The sequence below is a fragment of the Botrytis porri genome (genome assembly GCF_014898465.1).
Source record: "Botrytis porri strain MUCL 3234 chromosome Unknown BPOR_009, whole genome shotgun sequence".
In the NCBI taxonomy this organism is placed as follows: Eukaryota; Fungi; Ascomycota; class Leotiomycetes; order Helotiales; family Sclerotiniaceae; genus Botrytis; species Botrytis porri.
The window spans coordinates 1,878,081-1,891,825 of record NW_024066083.1 but is presented as its reverse complement, the minus strand read 5'-3'; the positions used below and the strand labels follow the sequence as shown (position 1 = coordinate 1,891,825).

The following is a 13,745-nucleotide window of genomic DNA, read 5'->3' as shown; positions in this document are numbered from 1 at the left end:
ATGTCTCTTTTGAATCGAAGCGCTCATTTTAGGATCCGTTGAACGGGCCATCAGTCAGATCAAAGTTCAATTCCAAGTCATTTCCGTGGATTTTGAATCTTCAGATGAGGAAATTCATATGGAAGAAATGGGTTCAGCAACTAGAGTGACTGTCTATCTTCTGATTGATGTTTGGTTCATTGTGGTTGCATACCCAATACTTCCCTCCATTCTCGACATATCTCTTGTCGAGTTGTAACCATTTTTCATTGCTCTTTAGAAATTCGAGAATTTCAAAAGGTGTGTTGTGTACCCAATATGGCTGAGCCTGAAGATAGTCCAATTTTCATTCTCGCAAATATTTTCGAGCAGCTGAGCAATGCTGGATGCTTGTGTACATTGTTTGACTTGTTATTAGTGAACCTCTAACTAGAAGCCAGGAACTCGAGATTGAACTTTTCGTAATTGAATTTTGAGTTAACCGATTTTGAAAATATCGCTCTTGCCCTCTGATAGGCGAGGCAAATTTCGTTACCGAAGGTACTGCTGTAGGCCAGACAACAGAGTCGAATCGGTGAAAGAAATCTTGCAATGTATACCATCTCCACGAGAATACTGCTCCACTCTCATTTGCTGCTCTGATTCAAGAATAAACAGTCCCATCTTTGGGCCTTCTTACATCCTGAACAGGGGTATGTTAGTAGAACGTACAAATTTATGGTACGCGTCGGCTTTGATAGCGTTACATTATCTGCAGCTCGTTGCAAGACCACGGGGCGAACTATTCGACTTGGTCATTTTTCCACCTGTTTCAATGGCGACAGAACCATCGCATTCGTATATGTATGCGAGGACATCGGCTCATCCGAACCTATTACTGTCACCAAAGAAGTGTCCATTATTGTCATTTGATTCATGCTATATGGAGGTCGAGGTCGGCATCTTTGAATATCACCGGGCTGAAGACACCTGTGCTCATGTGCCTTTGAAAAAGGTACTCTTGCTAAAAGATCCCGTACACGACTTCCTCCGATGCCATCGCCGTCAATCGCCTCTTCCTTGTGCAATGATGACAAGCTCGAGGAAGACTGAGAAATCATTCGCGAAGACTTGCATTACAGTATCTGCAGAAATAGCAGGGTCATCCCAGACATTATTTGCTCTCTTTCTTCTCCTTCTATCATCTTTCTCTTCGCTAATAATGATACTTCGGTTTTCAAATAGAAGCTCAATCTCTCCCTCAATTTAGCCGAAGGGTTGTTATAAAAATGATTGTCTGGCTCAGGACCTTGATAGCCGACATGGCAGCCATAAGAGAGAATAAGGGCAAGATGATGGCCAAGAAATCCTAGATAAAGCTGAAGGAGAAGACATCATGTATCAATAATATGCACATAACCCTGAAGCATATGCGTTGGGATGTTATCATATCTTCTTGTTGGGCTCATCATTCGAACTTTCTCGTTCACTGCGATCCACCACGGAAATTATCTTTTCATTTTTGAAGATGATGTCGCTTTTCGGATATCCATTGGAAAGTTCATCAGTCTCAACATCGGCATTTGCCTTCTTGTGGTTCAAAATGCACCCAAAGAGCTGTCTGCCCAGCAGCATATGCCACGGTTGTTGACATGTGGTACCCAGGTGACTTGGTCGACCTTGAGAGCTGGAATATTGAGGATTCGTTCTTTCAGAGGTTAAAATCTCTAAAAAAAATGACTGCGTCGCCAATCGCTGCTTCGTGATATATTAATAAGTTCTCGATCATCCCCTTAACATTCTCTGTGACCTAGACTCACTATTACCCAACCTGAATTTTTGTGGTCCAATCAAAATTCCCAAATCGAGCGTACGCACGAATGCCTCTTCAAACATCTCTGTGCCATGTCTGCAAATTTCACAATAACTGTCCCATCTCAAAAGTTATTTGTAAACCTAATGCATCCGAACTGTATGTGATCGTCTCCTACGCATCGTACATACAGTGGACACGTTAGTATCCCTATGATTTATCAATTTCTTTCTTCTAGCGACTCCCATAATGCTAGCAAGCACAGTAGCATGTCTTTTGCAGAGGTGTGGAATTCAATCCTTGTGTCGCCGACGCTAAAGCGCTGCACTGGAGAGTGCTATTTACTTCTCTCTCAACTCCGCAAGGAGTTTCGGCAAAACCAAACGACCGGAACGGACGCATGTCGGAACATCATGGCAGGATGTGAGGATGAGTCAGAGTATAGGCCGTAGTAGATATCCCGACGATTTGGGGATTGGAAGAATTATTATTCCAAGCAAATGTACGTTGCGATGTTGCAAACTCCATAGGAAACTCCCGTAGTAGATTAATGATTGACTTCCTATATAGTGGAAGCTTAGATTTCATAACGACCACACCAATTTCCTTGAAATTTTCCCAATCGACTTGGTGCACTTATTGAGCGAGGTCATTTCTCTAGACTCGGTTCGAGAATGTATTCAGATGCATATCTACCATATCTTCGTGGTAACAGTAGACATATACGTACAGCCGACAAACCCTCTGCGTAAATTCGGAATTCCGGGACTGTGCGGCTCAATATTGCTGCTCAATTAGACCTTATAGATTTTTCAGTCTTCGGCGCCTATGTTCATGTCGATATCAGCAGATTAAAAATAGTATGTTGATTAGCGGGCGGTCAATTGTTGAGATCGTTAGTTGTTAGTTGTCGTACTTGATTATCTTCTTGAGGGCCTTTAAGCATCGTAAGTGAGGCTTTCGACGTGTATGGCAATCTAGGATAACATGGTATGATGGTGAGTAGCATCGGACATTTGAAAGAGTCCCCGTATTCGGGCAATGATGTGCAGGAACACAAGGAGAAGAAAGCAAGCAGAGAAGTCAACAGACTTCCAAGCATCTTGACTGGTGGGAAGCATCAACTGGTCTCGCTTATTCTCGTCTCCTGGCACGGGACTCCGTGTCAATAAATATTGTATCGAATTTTATGATGTGAAAAATTCGCCCTGTCATTACTGCCAAACGGAAATTGTGAAGACCTTATTAAATAAGAGCCCTGGCAATTTGAGAGATATTATCATTGCAAACCAAAACAATGAAGAATGCACCTTTCCCACTCTGACGTTCCTTTGGCTCCTCAAAGCCATAATAACTTCAACGACCTCTTTTCTGAAACGTTCTATGTTTGACGGTGGAGAGGATGGCCTATTGTTATGTGTGAAGAAACGGTTTGTCTTTCTAAACAACTTCTGTAGGGGAAGGCAGGGTCTGAGAGTCTTGGATTGACTGTTGATCCCGGGGACCATAAGCGGTCTTCTCATTGATTAATGGGAACTGAGCCCAAATTCTGCTGCGGTAGGAACTTCGAAATGTTGTCATCAACAGGTTTGGGTCTGGAGCAGCTCGGTCTGCTGTCTTATCCTTCCTGTCTACTATCGGTTCTTGAGAAGTCGAATGATGGCTGTTCCACGCCGAAGACACATGATCCTATCTAGTGAGTCAATCGAAACGTAGAACTGAGAACGCAGTGATTGCGTTGACCTTTTTTCCCCCCACCCCGTGAGCTTCTTTTGTCTGATGAAGGTCTGTTGTACAAAACTAGTCAACCCAAAATATGAGGACATTTTCGAGTGTCCGCGTTCCTAGCGAAGACCTCGCTGCTGGAATCAGTCTGGTGTTATGAAAACCAAGGCGGTGTAAGCTCCCGAGCATCAGTCAGTCCTTGATAGGTGCTGACGGTGGTTTATAGGTTGTCTACTTTACGTGACTAGTTCGGGCCAGTCTGCGCCGATCAGTTGTTACATATCGAGAAGGAAATCGTTCTTCTAAGGTCCCTTAAAGCAGAGGACTACATCTTATCTCCTGTAACAGTAGAAGCTAGTCTAGTGCCATTATTGATATGAAAAGCTGAACAGATTTCGTGATACGTAGGCCTTCGAGTGGTGTGGACTCTGAAGCCACAGACACAGTCTCATGAGTCTCCTCGGGTGGAGAAAGTGAGCTAGGAAGAGTCTGTAGGTTCCTATTGAAAGTCAGAGAGTGTTCATTTCGTCGTGAGAGAAGAGCACAAGGATTGAATGGCACAAGTCATACCAAGCAAGACATGCTGTTAATTTTGCCTGATCACTGTTGAACTCTGATGGAATTCTAGATATCGTTGTATCTGTTTCAAGAAGAAAAGAAAATGATGTCGCCGTAATAGCGATACAAGAAGATAGAAGAAGCCGCCAAAACGACACAAATTTATTGAAGTTAACGATATATAGTTGAAACCGCTCTACAGGCGAAGAGGCATGAGCGAGAATGAGAAAATAAAGAGACCCTTCCAAGTCCTCCGGAAGAAAGAAAGGTATATGTCTGCCATACAGGCATACCCCAAGGTAATTATGGAGGAGCAGAAGTTCCGGGAAACATATATTGCTCTGGTTTCTGCGGCCTGCTTTGCGAATTTGTGTGTAAATAACATCATTCTACCGACTAATGGCGGATCACATAATCCAATCTCCCATACGCAAAGTACGTTGGCAGAAATAATAATTGCAAACCTACTGACACATTGGTATCTGCGGCCTACGCACCAATTCGTTGGCAATTGACATCGAATTACCGCCCAACAGAGAAGATCACATAATTTGATACACACCGACTATACCGTCCATGGTTTTGTGTAGGAATCAATGGAACAGTACTTCATTTCCTGTATGAATGACAGCGATTGCAAACTATGCACGTATCGTATCGATGGAAAGGTGCTTTTCCGGAAAAGCGTGCATTAGGGAAGTTTTGAACATGTGGGCATGTCCGTCACCTTCGCATACATACAAACGGAAAAGTGGCTCAGAAAAAATTGGCAATAAAAATAATCCTCTCATGGTATCATCAATCTATTCTCGATCTAGCTAGGTATACTACACACGCACACATGTTTTACAGAATCAACCTCCCGGGCTCCTGTTCCAAGACAAGCTTGAATCTCTGCATGAAAATTGACGCAGCCTCCATATCAGTTTCTGGAATTGTTACCCAGAACTCATCTGCTGCAACTGGCTCCTGTTTTGGCGCCGAGCGTTTGACTGGTGCCGTCCTTGTAACACCTGACAAGAAATCATAAACATCGATATTATTGTTCTTTTTCGATGATTGTAATGCTTGAGCACCTTGGCGAAGTGCGGCACCGCTCTCCGGTAAGAAGTTTCCTCTAACCCCATTTGCTGGATTAACTTTGTCAAGCCCGAGAACGGAGTCAAAAAGTTCATCGGATGTTGGTTTGTAGTTCTTTGGGCGCGGAAGGTCATCGTTTGCGACATCTGCTGCACGCTCAATGAATGTTGAGAGAGGTATGAATACACCAAGTGTAGATTGTATTCTCTGTTGAACCTCTACGGCTGCTTTCATGGAGATGGTGTGAGCGACACGATGGAATGTGATTGGTCTTGGTGCTGGTGCATCCTTCTTGGCTGGCTTAACTGCCTTGGGAGGAGCAATCTTAATATTGCTGAGGTCGAGGTGGGAGAGTTTGGCGATCTTTTGCGAAAGTTCGGTAGGGTATGAGGAAGATATTGAGCCCAAATATGCTAGGACATCTCCTTTCAGTAGTCGGTTGTTAGGTCCACTGGGCACCATCTTTTCAATATCAGATGCATCTAATCCACGTGCATGAATCAAATGTTCGACTGAAGGAAGTAGAGGGTATGTTTGCTTCTTTGCCTTTCCTGGCGATTTCTTTGCGGGAGCAGAAGTCTCGGCGGATAGCTTCGAGGTAGGAGGAGCTTCGGCTTGTGATTCTGAGGACTTCGCAGGGCTTGGCTTCGAGGCCTCTTCTTTTGGCGATGGCGGGGCAGCGCTGTCTTCAGCTGGTATTTCCAATGAACCCAAATCATCTCCAGATTCTGCGAGAACACCGATTCTTGTGCCAACCTTGATTCCTTTGCTACCATCTCCCATTGTAATCTTTGCCATAATACCATCATCCTGAGCTTCAACATCCATTGAAGCCTTATCAGTTTCGATCTCGAGTAAGACATCACCAGCCGCAAATGAATCTCCCTCCTTAACACTCCACTTTGCGATATTTCCCTCGGTCATCGTAGGAGAAAGAGCCGGCATCGTGAAGTTCTGAGCAGCTAGACATGCCGCAGAAGTCCTGAGTCCTACCATCATCAAATATTAACCTTCCATACTCAACCCAAAATTTCTCAAGGGTAAATACTAACCTCTGGCAGAGGCATCTTGTCGCAATCCCCTAGCAGTAAGTCTAGCAGATACACGACAAGCTGTCGCAAAAGATGCCATACTGACTGTAGCAGATATGAAACTCAATTGAGAGTTTCTTGAGGAGATAAGTAAAAGTCGACGATATTCTTGAGATGTTGAGATCAACAAATGGGATATTTCGGGAGGGTACACGCTAGGCCAATTGACAGGGTTGAGTAATTTCGCCGAACCACCGATCATTAATTTTTCCCGTACCGAACATGAAGCGTTGGGTTCTGAATTTCACTTATTGGATTTTGTTCTCCAGGTATGGTACGTTTTATTTAAATATATTTATTTGACTGGTTGATAAGTCATTGCTAATACTTTCTAGACGTCCGCATTCTCAAGAGGGTGTATTAAATTACATTCTACGACTCTGACTTCCTCCCGCACTCTTCTCTTTATAACTCCAAAACCATGTCGAAACCATCGACTTTTCACATCGACATCCTTATGTCGCTCTACAGCTAGAAAGCCAATGGCCATGCCAACGGCAAAGGCAAAATCAAAACCCAAGCCACAGCTCAAACCCAAGCCAGGGGTCTCAACTCAAATCAAACCCCCCGAATTATTTGCCGCAGAACCACCATCGCTGGCTCCAAAACCTCTCAAGTACCACAGCTATGCCGATATTCTGGCTGCGAAACCACATACCACAATTCTCTACCAAGCGGCTTCGCATACCGGATACATTGTGACATCCTACATAGCTGGAACCTTTCTTCTGGGATTTGCCGGTCTCACTTGTACGTTTTCTCATTCATTGACCAGAAATCTTTTCTCTTGCTCTCACGAATCCTTCGCTAACTCATCTTCTTCATCCACCAGTCTGGAATAATTACGTGCATATCCCTGAGGGTATTGCCGTATGGGTTCCCTATGCTTTCGGTGGCATATCTTTCCTCCTCGCTTGTTGCGGAGGCTACGTCATTCTCTCCCCCGCTGGTCTCATAAAATCTATAACCGCCGTCCCTGCCAACCTATGCGCTCATCCTCCAAAAGTAGCAGCACCTCTTTATGTAGAGGTTGCTCTCAAAAAGATTGTTCCTATTCCTTTTATGCCTCCACGCATCCTAACCCTACCGCCCTCTTCACTCCATCTTACAAGTCATCTTTATCAAGCCAGAACACCCGCTGAGGAACGAGCTTGGAACAGACTAGCTGAGGCAAAGAAAAGAGAGTTAGCAGAATATGATAGGACACATATTATTGGAAGAGGCACACGAAAGATTTCAGTGGGCTTATTTGAGTTGGTAAGGTCATTTGGAAGGTGTTGGACGAGAGATGGATTCATTCCAGTGAGGGTTACAGAGAGAGGAAAGGGAAGAGTTTTAAAATTAGATGGAGAGGCCGGATGGGCACAAGATGGAGGGAGAGCGTTGGAGAAAATCATAAAGGTTCAAGAGTCCAAGAGAGTGGGGTTCTAGATCTAGTTAGGGATGGAATAACCGAGAAATCGTTTCGCTAGTAGGGGATCAGGAGAAATACCTCCTTAAATATTTGTACAATACAAAGACTTCACACATTATAATGGTACATCTAAGTAGATTATTGTACTCGCTTAACTATAGCCTGATGATTCATTCTACACGTCCGCGAAGATCCCAAATTGCTCGTCTGAAGATTATAAATTATCATAAACTTACAAACAAATAATCTGCCTTGTTAGCGAACAGTCACACAGGGGGGGTGAAGCACTGTGGTCACATTTCTAGACCTATTCTTCCAAGGCACTCAAAATTTCGATGGAGGTGTATAACAAAACGTATTGGCCACAAAGGAGATGAAATGGCAAAACGCAACTCAATTCCTTATTCCGTGATTCAACATTCTTGAATAATCAATTGAACGTATTTAATCTCTATCTCCGATTTGAAAATTCTATGATTATCGTCAGGTAATTCCAAAATACTACTATGAATATGCAGTTGAAGTAGAGTATAACACGATCAGAGGGCAGTTTTTGGGCACACTCTTTCTGTCAGTAAATATTTGGTGTAGTTGTTGTGAAGATGATTGCTAAGAAGTCAAGGGTACGGTCACATTAGATGGGATGATATGGTTTTAATTTCTAAAGAGGTATATAGGGCTTCGCGAACTTTTCTGACGGCTTAAGGAGAAAAGAGGAATAGATTTACAATGAAACAGATGTTTCTCCTCTTCCTCGATTAAATGTCGCCGTTTACACCCTTATATCATCTTGCGTCTAAATTCCATATCCCATCGACATCTCAAGACACATTACTAGAATTTTAATGAGATTACAGTCCCAAATATCACCTACGACTGTTATCCATGCATATAACGCTCTGAAATGGAATCAGATAATAGAAGGGCTCGTTTAGATATCAATTCCGATCAAAATCTACTGAATTTTCCGCCTTTTTCTGCCACAACGGATTCTGTGGTAGCACTTTTTTGTTTTGAAAAAGACAAATTCCTTTTTTTCACTTTCCTATTTGTATATCAATTCTAATATAAAATCCATGGAAAAAAATGAAGCATAAATGTAGTACATATATATCATTAAATGAGGAAATTCGAATTTTCAGTTTATTATGGTTATTATTTGATAAATTAGATAAATAAATATAGAAATAGCTTTAGTTTAATCAAAATAAACATACAAATAATACTTTATTTAATTAAAATTAAAATCTTAATAATACTTTATTTGTTTAAAATTAAAATCTAAATTATAATTTAAAAATAATTTAAAACTCTAGATTATATTTATTAGAATTTTAAATTACAATCACTATAATTTTAGATTATAGAAGTCTATAAATTCATGAATTTTTATATAACTAAAAACAGTGATTACTTTTTCTATTTTTTATTTTCGATTTATATTTCCTATTTTCCTAAATAAATTCATTAAAAAGATGGATTGAAATACGGATTGAATTTAAGATTTTAAAAGAGTTGTAAAATAATCCATTCATTTATAAAAAATATACAAAATCTACTAAAAATCTTCATACAGAGCACTACGGTCTATACATATTCAAACATACAACAAGAGTCACATTTAATCTTTTCATATAAGAATCAGCCATCTGATTCCAAGCCTGCGAATCGTTCTACTTGTGAGCCACGGTGAGTACGTCCTTTTCAGATATGCAACAAAAGAATGCACTAGGGCTCTGAAGTAAGCTGCACGGTAAACCACGGTAAGTATGCTATTCTTAGATATGTAACAAATGCTCAAAGTCTCAGTACACAAGTCTCCGATATTGATGATGCTGCGGTAGGTATACGATTTTAGATATGCAACAAGATGTTATATCAGTATTATTCTGTAAATTAGACCAAGCTTAGGATGTGTGCCACGGCGCGTACGGATTCAATAATTGTATCAAACTAGACAAGATACCACAATCCTCATTGATTTCAAAACACAATAAAAGTCACATTCAGCCTCTCCATATAAAAGCCATCCAGCTAAAGCCAAAGTTACGGAGCCATAGTATGTGCGAACCACGGTGAGTACACTCTTTTCAGACGTGCAACAAGGCATTATCTATTACTAATTCCAGAGTTCCATAGCAAACTTCGTGGTACACCACGGTACGTATGCCATTTGTAGACGTGCAACAAAACATCACATTTACCACTTGGATTAAACACAAAGCTGTATGACCTATATCTCACGGCAAGTACGCATAAGAAGTGCAACAAAAGAGAGTAAACGCTAGAAGCTCTCCGCTCTCGTAACACATATTACATACGCGTATACATCTTTCCAACCTCTTACTAAAAGATTTAATGATTCACTTATTATAATAATCCGTACCTCCTACCGAGAAGTCGGCTACGATCTCATATAAAATACACAGCCAAAATCAAATCTCGTCTAAAGGGCCAGGATTCCAGAAGCTAGACTCATGTGCACGCTATACTGATATCTTTATGTCAACCCTGCCATCCGTACCAGTTGCTATATATTAGGTTGAAGAAAGTGCACTATTAACAAAATAAGGAACGAAGTGTGCTGAACAGTATATATGAAATTAGACACGGGAAATTTAAGCGAAGTCAACGAATGTGATTTAAAACTGAAGGATTGTAGCGTTTAATTTTGTGCGCATATGTTAGATGTTTTGCAGAAGATTTCTTATTGTTATAACCACTCATACATGTGGACTGGTTACAGACTGTTTAACATTGTTTGCATGGAATAATAGCTAGACGATAGATATAATAGGAAGTCCCTTATAGGTGAAATTTGGATCGCCCACTTAATGATGGAGAAATTACATTTCAGACGACCAACTAATTAGCTTATCTTTAGAAATTAGCCGTGGAATTGTACGGAACGGGACCTTAGATGAGTATTCCAGGAAGCTTAGATTGATTTGAAGAAAATAGGTATAATTTGTTGTAGTATGCTGAATACGGAATGTGGGATATCACGGTTACTTACGTCTTCAGACACGCAACAAAGAAAATCCAGGGCACTACTTTAGAATTCAACAACTACGGACCGGTATGTGTGCAACTTCAGATATGCAACAAAAGATCGAAACCTCATATTAGAGCCCAAAGAGACTGATTATTAAAGTAACACGGTAAGTATTCATTTTCAGACGTGCAACAAAAAGATTCGGTAACCGACCTCATAGCATAAACTCACTACAAGGAGACTGGCAACCCACCTGCTAAGATCCATACGCAACGATAGACACACACAAAGAACGTTTATGAGAGTAACACGAACCATCCATACGCCTTTTCCAACCTCCGAAACCACAACTGGAGGTATATTACATTAACGGACTGTACAAAAACCAGTCTAGACTTCATATACACTTATACCCAGACAACCAACCAAGACAAAGTAACTAGTAAGCTTGATTCCACGAGACACGATTCCATCGACATGTATGCATTTCCAGACACGCAGAAGAACAGCAAATCAGTCTCTTCCTAGAATTTTATATATAGTATATAATAGTACTTAGTAGTTGTCCTACCACTCACATTCTGCACGAACTAAACGCGAGGAAGTTCACTGTCTAAACTCATATATATACCAAAGTTCCTTAAGCGCATGCTAATCTCCAATCCGCAAATCTCACCTCTCTATCTCCCATCTCCCAAGCCCCATCTTCAAAACACCCCCTAGATCACCACCACTCAACCACCAAAATCTCATCCCCATCCCCATCTTCAGCTCCACTCCGTAGAAACCATCTCCTCGTTCCAACCCACTCCCCTCCCCACTCCCATAGTACCAACAAACCAAGAACACAACAACTTCGACTCTGTTCCTAGAATGCAGATGCAACCGCATACATTCATCTGGAAACACATCTATATTTATATATACATTCCCATAAGATATAAAATAAACCTGGGACTAAAATCCACAAACCAACGCTAGGAAAGAGGATAAAATATCATAAATATATTAAATTTAATGAGATATATATCATGATATTCAATCGAATTCCCCGTGAATAAGTAGCTCAAATCGGGATGATGTATGTATATGTATGTAACAAGAATACCAGTTCTGGTTATAAACATCTATATCAAGACTATGCCACTCTTCACACATAGCACTCATGGTTCGTATACATACACCATATAAGTACTACATCAAACATCCAAATCCTTGAGAAAACATCCAAACCTTCAAGTAAATTCTTACATCTCCACCCAACAGCTTCCGTCAAAAGCCTCCACCAACACCCCCTTTACCCCTAATTTCCTAATTTCCTAATTCCCTAATTCTCAACACTTTATATCCTTCCTCAGAAACCCTCACAAATCCATTCCCCGTTCCCCCCCCTCCATTAAAAATCCCACCCCTCTTTCTCACAAATCCACACCCATCCTCAGCGCAACACACAAGAAAGTTCACAATTCTCCCCTAAAGTTAAAGTCAAGAATCGACTGGCACTTTCGTACCACTATCGATTTTAACACTTATAAGGAGTTTGCTACTACTGCTACTATTACTATAGAATGGAATGGATTGGATTGGAGGTTTATGTGTTTTATTTGGATAGTATTTGTTTGTGTTTATATGTTTATGTATACGGCAAATTACCCTCATGCCCCTCAAAAGCCATTTATTTACTCTCATGCCCTAAAATTGAGAGATAATTTACTTTTATGCCCCTTGGATTCTATGATAGATTCTATACATTTTAGGCTAGATTCTATAATAGAAGTATAGATTCTAGTCACTTTAGGTTATATTTTATAAGGAAAGGATAGATTCTATAGGAGGATAGATTCTATAATAGAAGTATAGATTCTAGTCACTTTAGGTTATATTCTCTAAAGAAAGAATATATTCTATAAACGAAGTATAGATTCTATAGGTATATCACTATCTTTTTCTCAAATTTTATGATTTTTTTCTTTTCAAGCTAATTATAGACTTGAATCGATAATTATGAGATAGATTCTACTATAGAATCTATATAGAATCTCAGGGGCATGAGAGTAAAACTTAAATGATTTAAAGGGTAAAGAGTAATCAAATGACTTTTGGGGGGCATGAGACTAATTTGCCGTTATATATATGTATATGTATATGTGTGTTTGAGCAATACAACACAACACAATACAATATAGTATCACAATGAATATAAACAAATTTTACAACCTCCTACCTATGGAGAGATACATACACACATCTACATCCATATAATAAATCCATCTCCCCCTCCTCCCCCAAGCCAATCCCCAACCAAACACTCCCCCAAAGACTTGGAAAATCTGTAAAAGCACACACCGAGCAAGTATCAAGAATCAAGAATCAATAAAAGAATCTTATAATCCTACTATCTACCTCCAATTCCCTTCCCAAATTTCAGGAATCTCCATGATTATCTTGATCATCTTGATGATCGGAGCATGTACTCCAGTACCCACAGACTTCCCATTTGCTAAAGATTTTTTTCTTCACCAGAATTGCAACTTAGCTCGTAAGATTTATGATATGATATGATACCATACGATACGGCAATGGTATGGCATGTCATGATACGATGCGATACAACGATACACACAAGTAACGGAGTTCAGGAATAGGGATAGGAATAGGAATAAGAGTAAGAGGAGTTACCATAACCCAAATACCACATATCATTCTTCATCCCCCAAGATACATTATCGAATTCCAATTCAAGCGAGTCCAGATTCCAGAATATATACACACCTAGTGCTCGAGGAAACCACTTCTCGACTACGACACATACATATTTACACATCTCCGCAATATCAATCCCCCCAAACAACCATCAAGAATCTTCAGCACTCCAATCAGAAACCCTCAAACTCCTCCTTCTCATTCCCCATATTCGCAATGCAACATCGTGTTGCATTCCAAAATAGGCTATAACGCATACGCATATCCGGATCTCCCTTTATATATATATATATATATATCCAACACACGATATATCTGACGCAATTTTCGCGAAATTAATCTATATACCTAGCGCCTTTGGATGCTACCCCATAGAACATAAACGGACACTGCGACACACTAACTACA

At 40.5% G+C, this 13,745-nt stretch overlaps 2 protein-coding genes across 2 annotated transcripts; one reads left to right on the top strand and one right to left on the bottom strand.

Moving 5' to 3' along the window:
• Positions 1-4,900: 4,900 nt before the first annotated feature.
• Positions 4,901-6,427, bottom strand: EAF01_007350 (uncharacterized protein; the record flags this gene model as incomplete). Its single annotated transcript, XM_038915605.1, has 2 exons — positions 4,901-6,123; positions 6,187-6,427. 2 exons carry the CDS (start codon positions 6,425-6,427, stop codon positions 4,901-4,903), a joined length of 1,464 nt encoding a protein of 487 aa, XP_038769243.1.
• A 69-nt stretch (positions 6,428-6,496) lies between these two features.
• Positions 6,497-7,656, top strand: EAF01_007349 (uncharacterized protein; the record flags this gene model as incomplete). Its single annotated transcript, XM_038915604.1, has 3 exons — positions 6,497-6,499; positions 6,561-6,975; positions 7,058-7,656. The coding sequence occupies 3 exons, from the start codon at positions 6,497-6,499 to the stop codon at positions 7,654-7,656; spliced, it is 1,017 nt and encodes a 338-aa protein (XP_038769242.1).
• Between the last annotated feature and the right edge of the window lie 6,089 nt (positions 7,657-13,745).